General features: G+C 44.6%; 2 protein-coding genes across 2 annotated transcripts; both read left to right on the top strand.

Moving 5' to 3' along the window:
• Window positions 1-2,396: 2,396 nt before the first annotated feature.
• On the top strand, window positions 2,397-4,828 carry LOC307078794 (pepsin A-like; the record flags this gene model as incomplete). The annotated part of the gene is made up of 9 exons (XM_079740773.1): window positions 2,397-2,452; window positions 2,693-2,834; window positions 2,969-3,086; window positions 3,249-3,367; window positions 3,564-3,760; window positions 3,853-3,969; window positions 4,076-4,220; window positions 4,421-4,519; window positions 4,694-4,828. 9 exons carry the CDS (start codon window positions 2,397-2,399, stop codon window positions 4,826-4,828), a joined length of 1,128 nt encoding a protein of 375 aa, XP_079596899.1.
• A 4,130-nt stretch (window positions 4,829-8,958) lies between these two features.
• LOC307079046 (pepsin A-like) lies at window positions 8,959-12,334 on the top strand (the record flags this gene model as incomplete). The annotated part of the gene is made up of 9 exons (XM_079741109.1): window positions 8,959-9,014; window positions 9,441-9,582; window positions 9,720-9,837; window positions 10,003-10,121; window positions 10,213-10,409; window positions 10,500-10,616; window positions 10,724-10,868; window positions 11,062-11,160; window positions 12,200-12,334. 9 exons carry the CDS (start codon window positions 8,959-8,961, stop codon window positions 12,332-12,334), a joined length of 1,128 nt encoding a protein of 375 aa, XP_079597235.1.
• Between the last annotated feature and the right edge of the window lie 1,732 nt (window positions 12,335-14,066).

The raw sequence follows: 14,066 nt of genomic DNA, 5'->3' as shown, positions 1-14,066 counted from the left end.
TGCACTGAGAAGAAGGAAGACCCGTACCAAAGTTGAGGGTGATATGGTGACCAGGGGCGACCGGGGATTGGCAGGGGGCCGAGCAGACAAGCAGGCAGTTGATGGTAGGATTTCCTGCAAGCACACACAGTGCAGGCGGCCAAGAAGGCCCGGTTGTCAGACTCCATTGTGGAACACCAGAAGTGCAGCTTCAGCAGAGAGAGTGTATGGCTGATTCCAGGATGGCAGGCAAACCTGGAGGTGTGCACCCACTTGAAGACATGGGACAAAGAGATGACTCAGGCACAAAGAGATGCTTTATAGGACCATTGTCTGGGTTTGGTTCAGTGAGTTGGGCTCCCCGAATCAATCTCCCAAATCACTGTGGCTACCACACAAGACGACGGGAGAATAGTTTCACAGACGGGAACCAAGGCAAACTGGCAGGAGACAGCGTTACGCCTCGTGCCCACTGCATCCGTCCGTTGACTGATCCCCATTGACTTTGAATGGGGACGGACGCGCAATGCATTGTTGATCCGTGCGCTACGTTGGAGCCTTCGGCGCCGTCAAAAAGTTGAAAAAATTTCAACTTTTTCGGCAGCGACGGATCCGTCATCCAATCAGATTGCGTATGCAAATGTAAGCACTTTGAGATTACTTGGGCTCTGACGACCCTGGAAAGCTCCCCCATCCGTCAGCCACGCCTTCCAACGTCCTTTGACTGATGGTGCAGTGGGCACGAGGAGTCAGGCTTGATATAGGCAAGAAAGTGACCAACCTGGGCGCAGTAGAAGCTCCGGCTGACCCTCTGTGGAGGCGTTCTGCTTGTGAGAGATGGGCCCGGCCAAGGTGCATTGGATCCTCTCTTGGAAAAATGGGAATAGTTGGAGAAGGCTTGGCGCTCGCTCTAGCGTGTGGTGGTGGTGTCTAAGCTCTCTGAGTCGTCTCTAATGACCAACTTGTCCTTGATCAAGCCATTATGCCTACTCAGAAAAGCCCCCCTGAGAGACTCATTATTCCACCTGGAGTCTGCTGCTATTGTCCTAAACTCCACAGAGTAATCTGCCAAACAACGGGATCCCTGACAAAGAGATAGAAAATGTTGAGCCAAAAATATCATAGGAAGAGTTTACATACAACTGGCTACCCAAATATCCCACTCTAAAGCTTTACCCTTATGGAGTCCCATAACGTACGCTATCCTGGACTGGTCAGGAGAATAAGTTAATGGCTGCTGGTTAAAGAGTAGAGAGCACTGAATTAGGAAAGCCATACATGTACCTAAATCACCTGCATGGTGCTCCGGTGCAGGGGTGTGTGGCCCTTCTTGGGACAAGAGCAGGTAGAGCCGGAGAGGATGCAGGGGCAGGCTGGCTAGGTAGAGCTTCTGGAACAGCCTGGGCGAGGTGGAATGAGAGAAATTGCAGCTGGGATCCAATTTGGAATATCTGAACCGACATGGTTCTGAACCTCATGTCGCTCCACTTGGGGGCCTTGGCTGTAGAGGGCTTGGTGGAACGAACCGAGCCCTTGGTTGAGGATGAAAGCAGTATGGAATAAACAGGAGGTGGACTGGCAAGGATGGATGACAGGCAAGCAACGCTACTGGCAGGTAGATGAGACACTGGGTGGATGGCAGGCAGTTACGGGGTTGACGATCCACTGTGATTGAAACAAAGATCTGATGATGAGTGGGTGAAGAACCAGGGGTTAAGTAGGAAAGGGATGATGATGGGGGATGAATGGCAGGTGTGCAAGTCGAACAGGTGTTGAGGCAGAAAAAACAAGGGAACGCTTTGCCCAAGAGAGGGAAGCAGGGCAGAGTATCTGCTGGGTACGGCCAAGGCTGTAACAGGCTGGGTCATTTCTGCATGGAAATATTTGATATCAACATTAAACAAAACTTTCCAAACTTTCCATATAGACAACATATTAAGAGCCTAAAAAAACCTTATCTCGTTTAAGATTGACTTTAGTAGGCCCTACTATGAAGATTATGTTTAATCACACATCAGATTATGAAGGTCAGACCTCTTTTTAAGTTTAAGTTAAAATGTAATAATTGTATGCTTGAAAGGTTCAGCTATTTGCCTAGTTAACACATATGGATCGAGCAGTAGTACAGTTATAAATCAAAACCTCTGTTTGTTTTAATATTTATAGACTTATTTACTCAAATTCGAAATGTATAATGTATATATTTTACTGAACAATCACACATTGTGGCCTACCTCAGTATTTGCTCTCAGATAAGTGGTTCTTACTTATCTTTTACCATAAATCTCTTGTGTGAGTGCAGAGATATCGAGGCAACTGGAAGGGCATTTCAAGGAAACCATCTTTATCTGCATTGTATAAAAGATGGAGTCTCAACCAACCACTGTACTATGGGTCGACCATTCAGAGTGATCAAGATGAAGTGGCTTGTTCTGTTGTCTGTGCTGGTGGCGTTTGCTGAATGCCTGCATAAGTGAGTATAACTTGGTTATTTATAACTTCTGTCTAAATTTCCTAACATGTTTCTTATGGTCCTTGAATAAATAGTTTCCCAAAATAGACGTTTCAGAAAAAGAAAGTTTTAAAGGGTTATTCTGTCACATATTTCAAGTGCCTTCAGTTCATGCTCATGTTCTATTCGGAAGCTTTACAGATATCAGGGCTACCGAGCTATTGTGACGGTTCTGACTGTGTGTGTGTGTAATGCACGTAGGATTCCCCTGATCAAGGGAAAGACTGCCAGGCAGAGTCTGAAGGAGCAGGGTCTGTGGGAGGAATTCAGGAGAGCGCACCCATACAACCCCACTTCCAAGTTCATCCAGGACGGAAGTGAGTCCATGACCAACGATGCTGATGTAAGTTCTGATCAGAAAGATCCCCTATTTGATAGTTTGTATCGGGACACACTGTATGTTCTTAAGATTTAGAGTAATTACAAGTCACTTAGAAGTAGCAATGGTGACCTTGGGGTCTTTGTTTGTCCAACTAGTTGTCCTACTATGGCGTGATTTCCATCGGCACCCCTCCTCAGTCCTTCTCCGTCATCTTCGACACTGGTTCCTCCAACCTGTGGGTGCCCTCTGTCTACTGCAGCAGCCAGGCCTGCAGTGAGTTCCAAGACAACTGCTGTTTATTTATTTTATTTTCATGCACTAGTTTTTATTTATTTATTTGGGGGCAAATTCTAACTAACAAAAAGGATTTGCCGGTAGTAACATTCAATCGGGATGTCATTAAAGGCAACGCTAAAAATACACAACGTTTTACAGACAATCATAGGAAATACAACCCACAGCAGTCCAGCACCTTCAAGTGGGGCACTGAGACTATTTCCATCCAGTACGGAACCGGCAGCATGACCGGCCATCTGGCCGTTGACACAGTTGAGGTACCCGACACCTTGATACCTTGATACCATATATACGGAATACGGAGTCGCGATGACTGTTGTTTCCGGTCTTAACTGAACAACTTAATGATTAAATTACGGTATCTTAACCGAGACACGGTTCATCTTACATTACATCTCCACTGTATTGGAGATAAATAGATACTGGTCCTCCATTGTCTTTTCCTGCACACAGGTTGGTGGAATCACTGTGGCCAACCAGGTGTTTGGAATCAGCAAAACCGAGGCTCCCTTCATGGCCCACATGGTTGCCGACGGCATCCTCGGATTGGCCTTCCAGTCCATTGCCTCCGACAACGTTGTGCCCGTCTTTGACATGATGGTGCAGCAGAACCTGGTGTCCCAGCCCCTGTTCTCTGTCTACCTCAGCAGGTATAGTGAAGGAGCTCCAGTGTCCGCGGCTTGGTTCTCTTGTCCATGCGTATTTGATGCATAATACTGCATGTCTCCTCTCTGGGCTTTAGCCACAGTCAGGAAGGCAGCGTGGTAGTCTTCGGTGGAATCGAGGAGAATTACTATACCGGGCAAATCACTTGGATCCCCCTGACCTCTGCTACCTACTGGCAGATCAAGATGGATAGGTAATGGCCGAAAATAAGTACAGCTGAACCCCACGTCTTAAATATAAAAAATGTGTTGTGGTGGAACTGCAAGAACCTTTCCAAACCTCTGTTGTGCTGTCCACAGTGTCACCATCAACGGTTACCCAGTGGCATGCAACGGTGGTTGCCAGGCCATCATTGACACTGGTACCTCCCTGATCGTTGGGCCCTCCAGCGACATCAGCAACATGAACTCCTGGGTGGGAGCGAGCACCGACCAGTACGGAGATGTGAGTCGCAGGACTTGGTCCTTTATGTTTCTTTGGGTTGGGTTGATTGGAGGGTTCACGTTTGATCCCCCACTCCTGGTTGAGTGGGAGAGGAAGTCATTTGGCAAATGTTGTCGATATGCCTTCAACTCAACTATATTGCTTGAAATGATCAGGATTCCCATCGCTGAGATGTTTCTGTTGGATGTTTTTCCCCACAGGCCACAGTGAACTGCCAGAACATTGGCAGCATGCCCGAGGTCGTCTTCACTCTCAGTGGCCATTCCTTCACCGTCCCTGCCTCTGCCTACGTGTCTCAGGTCAGTGTTTATGAGTGTTTATGCCCTTGCGCGCACACATACACACAATGCTGAATTGCACACAAATGCACGCGCACACCTACGCACACACACAAACACAGTTTGAACTATCAAGAAGGGGTCTTATCAGTCCTTGTCCATTTCTTGAATTGACATTTCCTCTCGTTTCTTCAGTCTTCTTATGGTTGCAACACCGGCTTTGGTGGAGGAAACGACCAGCTGTGGATCCTAGGTGATGTCTTCATCAGGCAGTTCTACGTCATCTTCGACAGCCAGTACCAAAACATCGGTCTGGCCCAGGCTGTCTAATCGATCTAGCCCCTGTATGTAATATATTACTGAAAATGTGCACTTCTACGTCATCATGATGTAGAGATGATTATTTCAAATAAAATCACAGAGAATTGCAAATTAAGAAAATAGCTTTTGTCTTTACTGGTGTTGGGTGTTGAGGTTGGGCTTCAGTTACTTTTCAAACTCAAAGATGATTATAAAGGGTAGTCATCCTCTTTGCATGGACTTTTGAAGAATCTCCTCAAAGCATGAGGAACAGTGAAAAGAGTCGCAGATAGACCTACAGTGACCGAAATTCTCCAGGAAAAATACTTGAAGAAAGAATGATGAATGATTGAGCAGAAACATACGTCCTGTCTCTTTGACCTCACTCTGTGTTTACAATGCACTATATAACAATTTTGTTGGGGAGGGGGGGCAGTCTGGTTTCATTTAACACACCTCAAGGTCAATGACATTCATGTACTTGCTAAATAGTGCTGCAGTTAACCCACAACAAACTTCTTAATTTGTAGCAAAAGCCTTGTCTTTGGGTAAATTCTCAGATTACTGTGTTTCTTTTTTCATGCCTAATGTCGAATAATTTATCAAAATAAATGTTTGAATGTAATATGAAACCGCAGTCAACTCTTGCCCGAATCCGGCTTGTCATTTCTATGTATCTTGATTGTGTGTGTGTTTTGGCGTGCAAGTTTGGGACTGCATTTCATTACATGTTATCTTGAATAGCGAAATTATAAGTTGGTCAATGTTGTTCTGACATGCCTTGCCCTTCCCTTCCCCTTCACAAACTCATTGTTGGGATTTCATCTGACCTAGCATACCTCAAAGAAATCATACATTTCAATTAATACTTTAAGGGGAACTCAACTTGAAAGGTTAAATTAAAAATAAATAAAAATGTTGGTTGACATACTTTTGGCATCTAAAGTATTTTCCTTATGTTTGTACCGCAAGCCATGTACACCTCAAACCCTCAAAGACAACAGAGGTGGAATTAAACCAGAGGTTTATTGTAGGGAGGATTAGAGCAGTAGGGAATAAAGAGTAGGTGGACAGGCAAGGATGGATGACAGGCAGGCAACGTTACTGGCAGGTAGACAGATGTGACACTGGGTGGATGGCAGGCTTGTACAGGGTTGGTGATCCACTGTGGTTGAAAAAATGATCTGACGATGAGTGGGAGAAGAACCGGGGTTTAAGTATGGCAGAGATGATGACCGGAGAGGGATGGCAGGTGTGCAAGTCGAACAGGTGTAGAGCCCCGAAAAATGAGGGAACGCTTTGTCCAAGTGGGCGAGCCCTAACAGTAACCTCCCGTAAATGGGAGCGTGTATGCGACCCACCAAGTTAGCTCTCCAGGAGAACAGAGCTGCAGGAGAGGTGAGCTTGGTAAGGGGTGCTGCGACTCTGCTGTTCATCAGCCTCTGTCCCTGATGAACCAAAGGTAGAAGTTGGAGCAGCCAAGAAGGAGCTACTGAACCATCTTAGGTGTAGAACACTCTGCCACGGCCTGCACCTGCCCTGGATCAGTCTTCACTTGCCTGCTCTCATTGTTTCATCTCAGCTGGACGTCTGGTACCGCCATCGCTAAGAGCAAGCAAAGGTCGATCAGCAAAGTCACAACTTTTCTCTGTTTTGGGACCTCAGTGGTGGAACGAGCTCCCTACCGATGTCAGGACCGCAGAGTCGCTCACCAGCTTCCGCAAAAGACTCAAAACTCACCTGTTCAGAGTTCATCTCGACTCTGCATAGAAACCAATGCACAGCCACCATTGAATGTTGTACGTCCTGGCACTTGTACATTGCACTTATTCAAGGTACTTAATTGTGTAGCCTCTACAGTAGCTGCTATCGTTGCTTTACACAGGGAATGGGTTAGCCTAGCGATTGTAATACTTGAACTTGGTTCTATGAACATCTTTACTGTACCGACAGCGATATATTGTTTCACTTCTTATGAAAAATGTACTTATTGTAACAAATGCACTTATTGTAAGTCGCTTTGGATAAAAGCATCTGCTAAATGCCCTAAATGTAAATGTAAATGTTATCTCAGGAATGACACAGAACTCGCGTGGAACTCACATTTCTCTGCCTCGACCTACAGTTTGTTCTCCAAGAGTTTCTGGAGAACCTGTCTCAAAAAAAGTGATATTTTCTAGGCCACGGTAGTCAATAAAAGGGCTTGGGGTACAATCCTTCTTAGTCACAAAGAAAAAACCACCAACAGGGGAGGGAGACGGCCTTATAATGCCTGTGGCAACGGAGTACCAGATGTATGACTCCATGCTCTCCCTCTCTGGACGGGACAGATTATATAAATGGCTGGAGGGCAAAGGAGCTCCGGGGAACAACTCAACGGTGCAGTCATTGGGACGGTACGGAGAATGACAGAGCGCAGGCCGTTTACTAAAAACTGGCCCTCCAAAATCCCCACTATAACTGGTGAGCCTCCTCCTTTGGCCGCAGGGGACAGGAGACAGGAAAGTGACCGGCCTGACCGCAGTTGATGCTCCGGTAGACACTCTGCGAAGGTGTTCTGCTTGCGAGAGATGGGCCAAGCTACATGGGTTCCTCTCTTGGGAGCATGGGAGAAGGAGTGCGAGGACTGGGCCAAAGAGTTGGGGAAGGCTTGGTGCTCGCTCTAGCGAGTGGTGGTGGTGTCTTAGCTCTCCGGGTCGTCTCTAACGGCCAACTTGTCCTTGATTGAGTCATTAAGCCCACTCAGAAAAGGCCCCCTGAGTGACTCATTATTCCACCTGGAGTCTGCCGCCATCGTCCTAAACTCCACAGAGTAATCTGCCACACAACGGATCCCTGACGGAGAAATAGAGAATGTTGAGCCAAAACTATCTATCTTAGGAAGAGTTTACACACGACTGGCTATCCAAAATAGCCCACGCTAAAGTTTTACCCTTAAGGAGTCCCATAATGTACGCTATCCTGGACTGGTCAGGAGAATAAGTTAATGGCTGCTGGTCAAAGACTAGAGAGCACTGAATTAGGGAAGACCTACATGTACCTAAATCACGTGCATGGGACTCTGGTGCAGGGATGTCTTGCTCCCTGGGGAGAGGAGCAGGTAGAGCCGGAGAGGCTGCAGGGGCAGGCTGCTAGGTGGAGCTCCCGGAACAGCCTGGGCGAGGTGGAATGAGAGAAATTCTAGCTGAGTTCCAATATGGGCTATCTGGGACGACTCCGAACCTCTTCATGACCTCCTGAAGAACTAAACCATGTCGGTCCACTTGGGGGCCTTGGTTGGAGAGGGCTTTGTGGAACAAACCAAGCCCTGGGTTGAGGATGAGAGCAGTAGGGAATAAACAGGAGGTGGACTGGCAAGGATGGATGACAGGCAAGCAACGCTACTGGCAGGTAAGCAGGTAGATGAGACACTGGGTGGATGGCAGGCAGATGAGTTGACGATGAGTGGGTGAAGAACCGGGGTTTAATTAGGACAGAGATGATGACAGGAGATGGATGGCAAGAGGCCGGACAAATGAGGGAACAACTTGCTCAAGAGATGGAGACAGGGCAGAGCATCTGCTGGGTGCGGCCAAGGCCATAACAGGCTTGGTAATTTCTGCATGGAAACATTTGATGTCAACATTAGAATAAGAACACAGATTAAGAGCGTAAATAAAGCTTATCTTATGTTAACTTTAGTAGGCCCTACTATGAAGATTACTTTTTTAATCACACATCAGATTATGAAGGTCAGACCTCTGGGGAAGTTTTAAGTTTAAGTTAAAATGTAATCTTTTTAGGCATGAAATGTTCAGCTATTTGCCTAGTTAACACATATGGATCAAGCAGTATTTTAGTTCTAAATCAAAACCTTGTTGTTTGTTGTCATTTATTTATTTAAATTATATATATATATATATATATATATATATATATATATATATATTGTTGTATATATATATGTTGTTTGGAACAATCACACATTGTTGCCTACCTCAGTATATGCTCTCAGATAAGTGGTCGTTAGTTATCTTTATTCATAAATCTCTTATCAAAAGTGCAGCGATATCAAGGCAACTGCAAGGGCATTACAAGGAAACCATCTTGATCTGCAGTGTATAAAATCTGGAGTCTCAACCAACCACTGTACTGTGGGTCGACCATTCAGAGTGATCAAGATGAAGTGGCTTGTTCTGTTGTCCGTGCTGGTGGCGTTTGCTGAATGCCTTCATAAGTGAGTATAACTTAGTTATTTTTTAACCTCTGTCTACATTTCCTAATATGTTGCTTATGTTCATTGAATTAATAGTTTCTCAAGAGACATATTAGAATAAGAACATTTTAAAGGGTTATTCTGTCACATATTTCAAGTGACTTGAGTTCATGCTTGTTCTATACAGAAAAAAAATGTGAAACTTTATAGATATCAGATTAGTTCTGACCTATATCTCAGGAAAGTCGACAAACAGAATTGAGATTTCAAACCAACATCATTGAATAAGCTGAACATGCAAGTGACACTGTTTGGCCGAGCTATTGTGAAGGTTCTGACGGTCTATGTGTGTGTGTGTGTGTGTGTGTGTGTGTGTGTGTGTGTGTGTGTGTGTGTGTGTGTGTGTGTGTGTGTGTGTGTGTGTGTGTGTGTGTGTAATGCACGTAGGATTCCCCTGATCAAGGGAAAGACTGCCAGGCAGAGTCTGCAGGAGCAGGGTCTGTGGGAGGAATTCAGGAGTACGCACCCATACAACCCAGTTTCCAAGTTCATCCAGGACGGAACTGAGTCCATGACCAACGATGCTGATGTAAGTTTTGATAAGAAAGATCCCCCATTTGATCGTTTTTATCGGGAGTTCGGGACACACTGTATGTTATTTTGGAGTAACTACTAGTCACTTAGAAGTAACATTGGTGACCTTGGGGTCTTTGTTTGTCCAACTAGTTGTCCTACTATGGCGTGATTTCCATCGGCACCCCTCCTCAGTCCTTCTCCGTCATCTTCGACACTGGTTCCTCCAACCTGTGGGTGCCCTCTGTCTACTGCAGCAGCCAGGCCTGCAGTGAGTTCCACGACAACTGCTGTTTATTTATTTTATTTTCATGCACTAGTTTTTATTTATTTATTTGGGGGCAAATTCTAACTAACAAAAAGGATTTGCCGGTAGTAACATTCAATCGGGATGTCATAAATAAAGGCAACGCTAAAAATGCACAATGTTTTACAGACAACCATAGGAAATACAGCCCACAGCAGTCCAGCACCTTCAGGTGGGGCACTGAGGCTATTTCCATCCAGTATGGAACCGGCAGCATGACTGGCCATCTTGCCGTTGACACAGTTGAGGTACACGAGACACGGTTCATCTTACATAACATCTCCAGTGCTACTGGAGACAAATAGATACTGGTCCTCCATTGTCTTTTCCTGCACACAGGTTGGTGGAATCACTGTGGCCAACCAGGTGTTTGGAATCAGCCAAACCGAGGCTCCCTTCATGGCCCACATGGTTGCCGACGGCATCCTCGGATTGGCCTTCCAGTCCATTGCCTCCGACAACGTTGTGCCCGTCTTCGACATGATGGTGCAGGAGAATCTGGTGTCCCGGCAAATGTTCTCTGTCTATCTGAGCAGGTATAGTGAAGGAGCTCCAGTGTCCGCGACTTGTTTCTCTTGTCCATGTGTATTTGTTGCATGATGCTGTGTCTCCTCTCTGGGCTTTAGAGGCGGTCAGGAAGGCAGCGTGGTAGTCTTCGGCGGAGTCGATGAGAGTTTAATGTCCGGGCAAATCACTTGGATTCCCCTGACCTCTGCTACCTACTGGCAGATCAAGATGGACAGGTAACGGCCTGAATTAAATACAGCTGAACCCTTCTTAAATAAATAGAAGAAATATGTTGTGGTTGAACTGCAAGAACCTTTCCAAACCTCTGTTGTGCTGTCCACAGTGTCACCATCAACGGTAACCCAGTGGCGTGCAACGGTGGTTGCCAGGCCATCATTGACACTGGTACCTCCCTGATCGTTGGGCCCTCCAGCGACATCAGCAACATGAACTCCTGGGTGGGAGCGAGCACCGACCAGTACGGAGATGTGAGTCGCAGGACATCGTCCTTTGTTTCTTTGGGTTGGGTTAGATCCCCCACTCTTGGTTGAGTGCGATAGGAAGTCATTTGGCAAACGTTGTCGGATTAGTAGGACGTTACACATTGTTTGTTTGCCTTTACCTCAACTATATAGCTGTCCCACCACTGAGATGTTTTCTGTTGGATGTTTTCCCCCACAGGCCACAGTGAACTGCCAGAACATTGGCAGCATGCCCGAGGTCGTCTTCACTCTCAGTGGCCATTCCTTCACCGTTCCTGCCTCTGCCTACGTGTCTCAGGTCTGTTGTGCCAACAAACCCTTAGCAGATAATAATAACCTTTATTTGTATAGCAGGATTACAAAGTGCTTCACAGAACAGAATAAAACATATTTAAAAGAAATTACACACAAAAAACATCGTAAAAGAGTACAAAAGTACTAACAAAAAGTAGAGCAAAAGGAAGAGAGCAATGTGTTCAATAATAAAACGACTATAAGAAAGCTTTGGCATAAAGATAAGTTTTGAGAAGAGACTTAAAAGATGATACTTATTCAGCTTGTCTGAGATTCTCAGGCAGGGAGCCCCACAACTACGGGGCTTGTACAGCAAAAGCCCGGTCACCTTTGGATGCAAGGCGTGATTTGGGAACAACCAGGAGACCCCTACCCGAGGATCTCAGGCTACACTTATGCTCTGAAAATATAACTTGGAGCCAGACCATGCAGAGCTTTAAAAGTTATCCATAAAATCATGAAATCAGCTCTGAAAACAACAGGCAAGCAGTGAAGAGTGGCAAGGACGGCAGTAATATGGTCTTGTCTCCTAGAATTAGTTAAAAGACTAGCAGCAGCATTTTGTACCAGCTGGAGGCAGGATGTGGCTTTCTGACTCAGCCCAGTGAGTATAGGGAGTTACAATAATCTAAACGTGAGTAAATAAAAGCATGGATAACCTTTTCAAGGTCTGTACAAGATACAAAGGACCTGATTTTAGCGATGTTCCGCAATTGGAAAAAACACGATTGAACAACACTCGTTGTTTGGCCATTAAAAGAGAGATTAGGGTAAAAAATCACCCATATTACGGGCAGCAGATTTAACATTTGTGGACAGGCCACCAAGATGAGTCTGCATGGAGCAGATAGCATTAGGGGGGCCAAATAGAAAAATAGAGATAAAAGCATGAGTGCTTATGCCCTTGCGTGCACACCTACAGCAAAATACTTGATTGCATACAAACGTAAGCACACACACAAACACAATGTGAACTATCAAGAAGAGGTCTTATCATTCCTTGTGAACATTTGTTGAATTGACATTTCCTCTTGTTTCTTCAGTCTTCTTATGGTTGCAACACCGGCTTTGGTGGAAGCAACGACCAGCTGTGGATCCTTGGAGATGTCTTCATCAGGGAGTTCTACGTCGTCTTCGACAGCCAGAGCAAATACATCGGCCTGGCTCCATCTGTCTAATTAGCTTAGCCCCTTTAAGTAAGATATTGCTAAACATATGCACTTCTACATCATTAGTGATGTAGAAGTGATATGATGTATAGCTAATTTCAAATAAAATCCAAGATCATTGCAAATGATGGTGTTTGTGTCGTCCTCTTTGCACCAAAATATCACAGGGATGAGACTGTAATCCCACGACTCTTCATCTTCCAACTCTTTGGAAGAGATACCCCACATCCATTCATGGATGGAACAAAGAGATTCCTTTCAAGAAAAAGATAGGAAATGGCTAAGAAAAGAGGAACACAGATTCCCTATGAGGTTGTTTTATAAAAGGAGCTGATAAAAGCACACACACAGTTATCACACTCTAACCTCACAACTGATGTAGAAAAAGCGCCCTGAAAGGTCAACAGGTTTCTACTTGAGGTGAAGATGAAGAAACAGATATCAATCCTTTTATCTTGAACACTTCCTATCATATGGTTTTCTGTACATTAATACCAAACCAATTCACATGAATCACATATCAATGCGGTTCTTTAGAACAGGTCACCAAAAATGGATGAGCAAAAGAGTCCATTACAATTCATCTTTGAACCTTACTAAAGGAATGTTGCTTTGCCGCTACATTTATCGCCTAGGAGCCAATGTGCAGTACTCCACTGTCTCAGGAGATCTGCGGAGATCTTTGCTCTGTTTGGTGGTAAGGGCTCTCATCTCCAGGTTTGCATAGAGCTGTATGGGTGTTAGCTGGTGGTGTTTGAAGTCCACTGTTGTGTAGACTATGGAGCTCGCTTCCTACGGGTAGAAGCAAAACAAAAGAGTGGCAGCTCTGACTATAACAAAGCTACATCTTCAAGATCTTTCAACCTGGATCCTACTTTCCCATCATTTTGGGTCTAAGAGACCAATGTAAAAAACAGTTTTAGAAATTGGTTCAGTACTGAGCAAGAGTGATTCAGCCTTTGCACCCTTTTTTCTTAGGGGCAGTTGCACCTGTCAGTGTACGTCCTTTAAAACGGTTTGTTTTTGCCACCCACAGGATCAGTTTGTTATTAAAAGTGTCTGACAACATTACGGAAGAGATCCCTACAGAGGAATACAGCTTTCCGCTTTCACTCAACTCTTTGGAGTGCAAGATTACTGAAAGATTTCTTATTGAGTGAAAATTGGTTAGATACAATAATAACTGAAACGCTCAAGCAAAAGGAAAATAAAAAGTTTGTGATCCTTTCCATAATGTTATGATACACTTATATCAACAATCTGAATCTGTCAGAGGCAAAATAAGAAATATTTTAGAGGTTGTACACTTACAGGACGCTATTGTTTACATTGCAATCAAGACGAATCTGCAATGGCTGAAGCGGTATCCCTCAATAATGGACCAATTTAATAAAAGGTTGTTTGTTATTAGTCACTTAGAGGAAAAATAATGGGAAAATAGGGCCCAGGTTGAAAAATCCGAGATGTATCTTTTAAAGAAGTGCAAAGCAGGAACAAAACAACAAAGCACAGTGACAGTGAGTCAGGTAGTAAATCCATGCTTAGCACTTACAGGGGTCATGTGTTTGGATGAGTCAGGCTGGCTTTCAACAACTTTGTCTGAAAATGATATTTTACAAGATAGATAACAGACTTCAAATTGTTAAATAAACATACATCCATTTACCAATATATATATATATATATATATATATATATATATATATATATATATATATATATATATATATATATATATATA

The sequence above is a fragment of the Pollachius pollachius genome (assembly GCF_949987615.1).
Source record: "Pollachius pollachius genome assembly, chromosome: 8".
Classification (NCBI taxonomy): Eukaryota; Metazoa; Chordata; class Actinopteri; order Gadiformes; family Gadidae; genus Pollachius; species Pollachius pollachius.
This window is presented reverse-complemented; position numbering and strand designations above follow the sequence as displayed.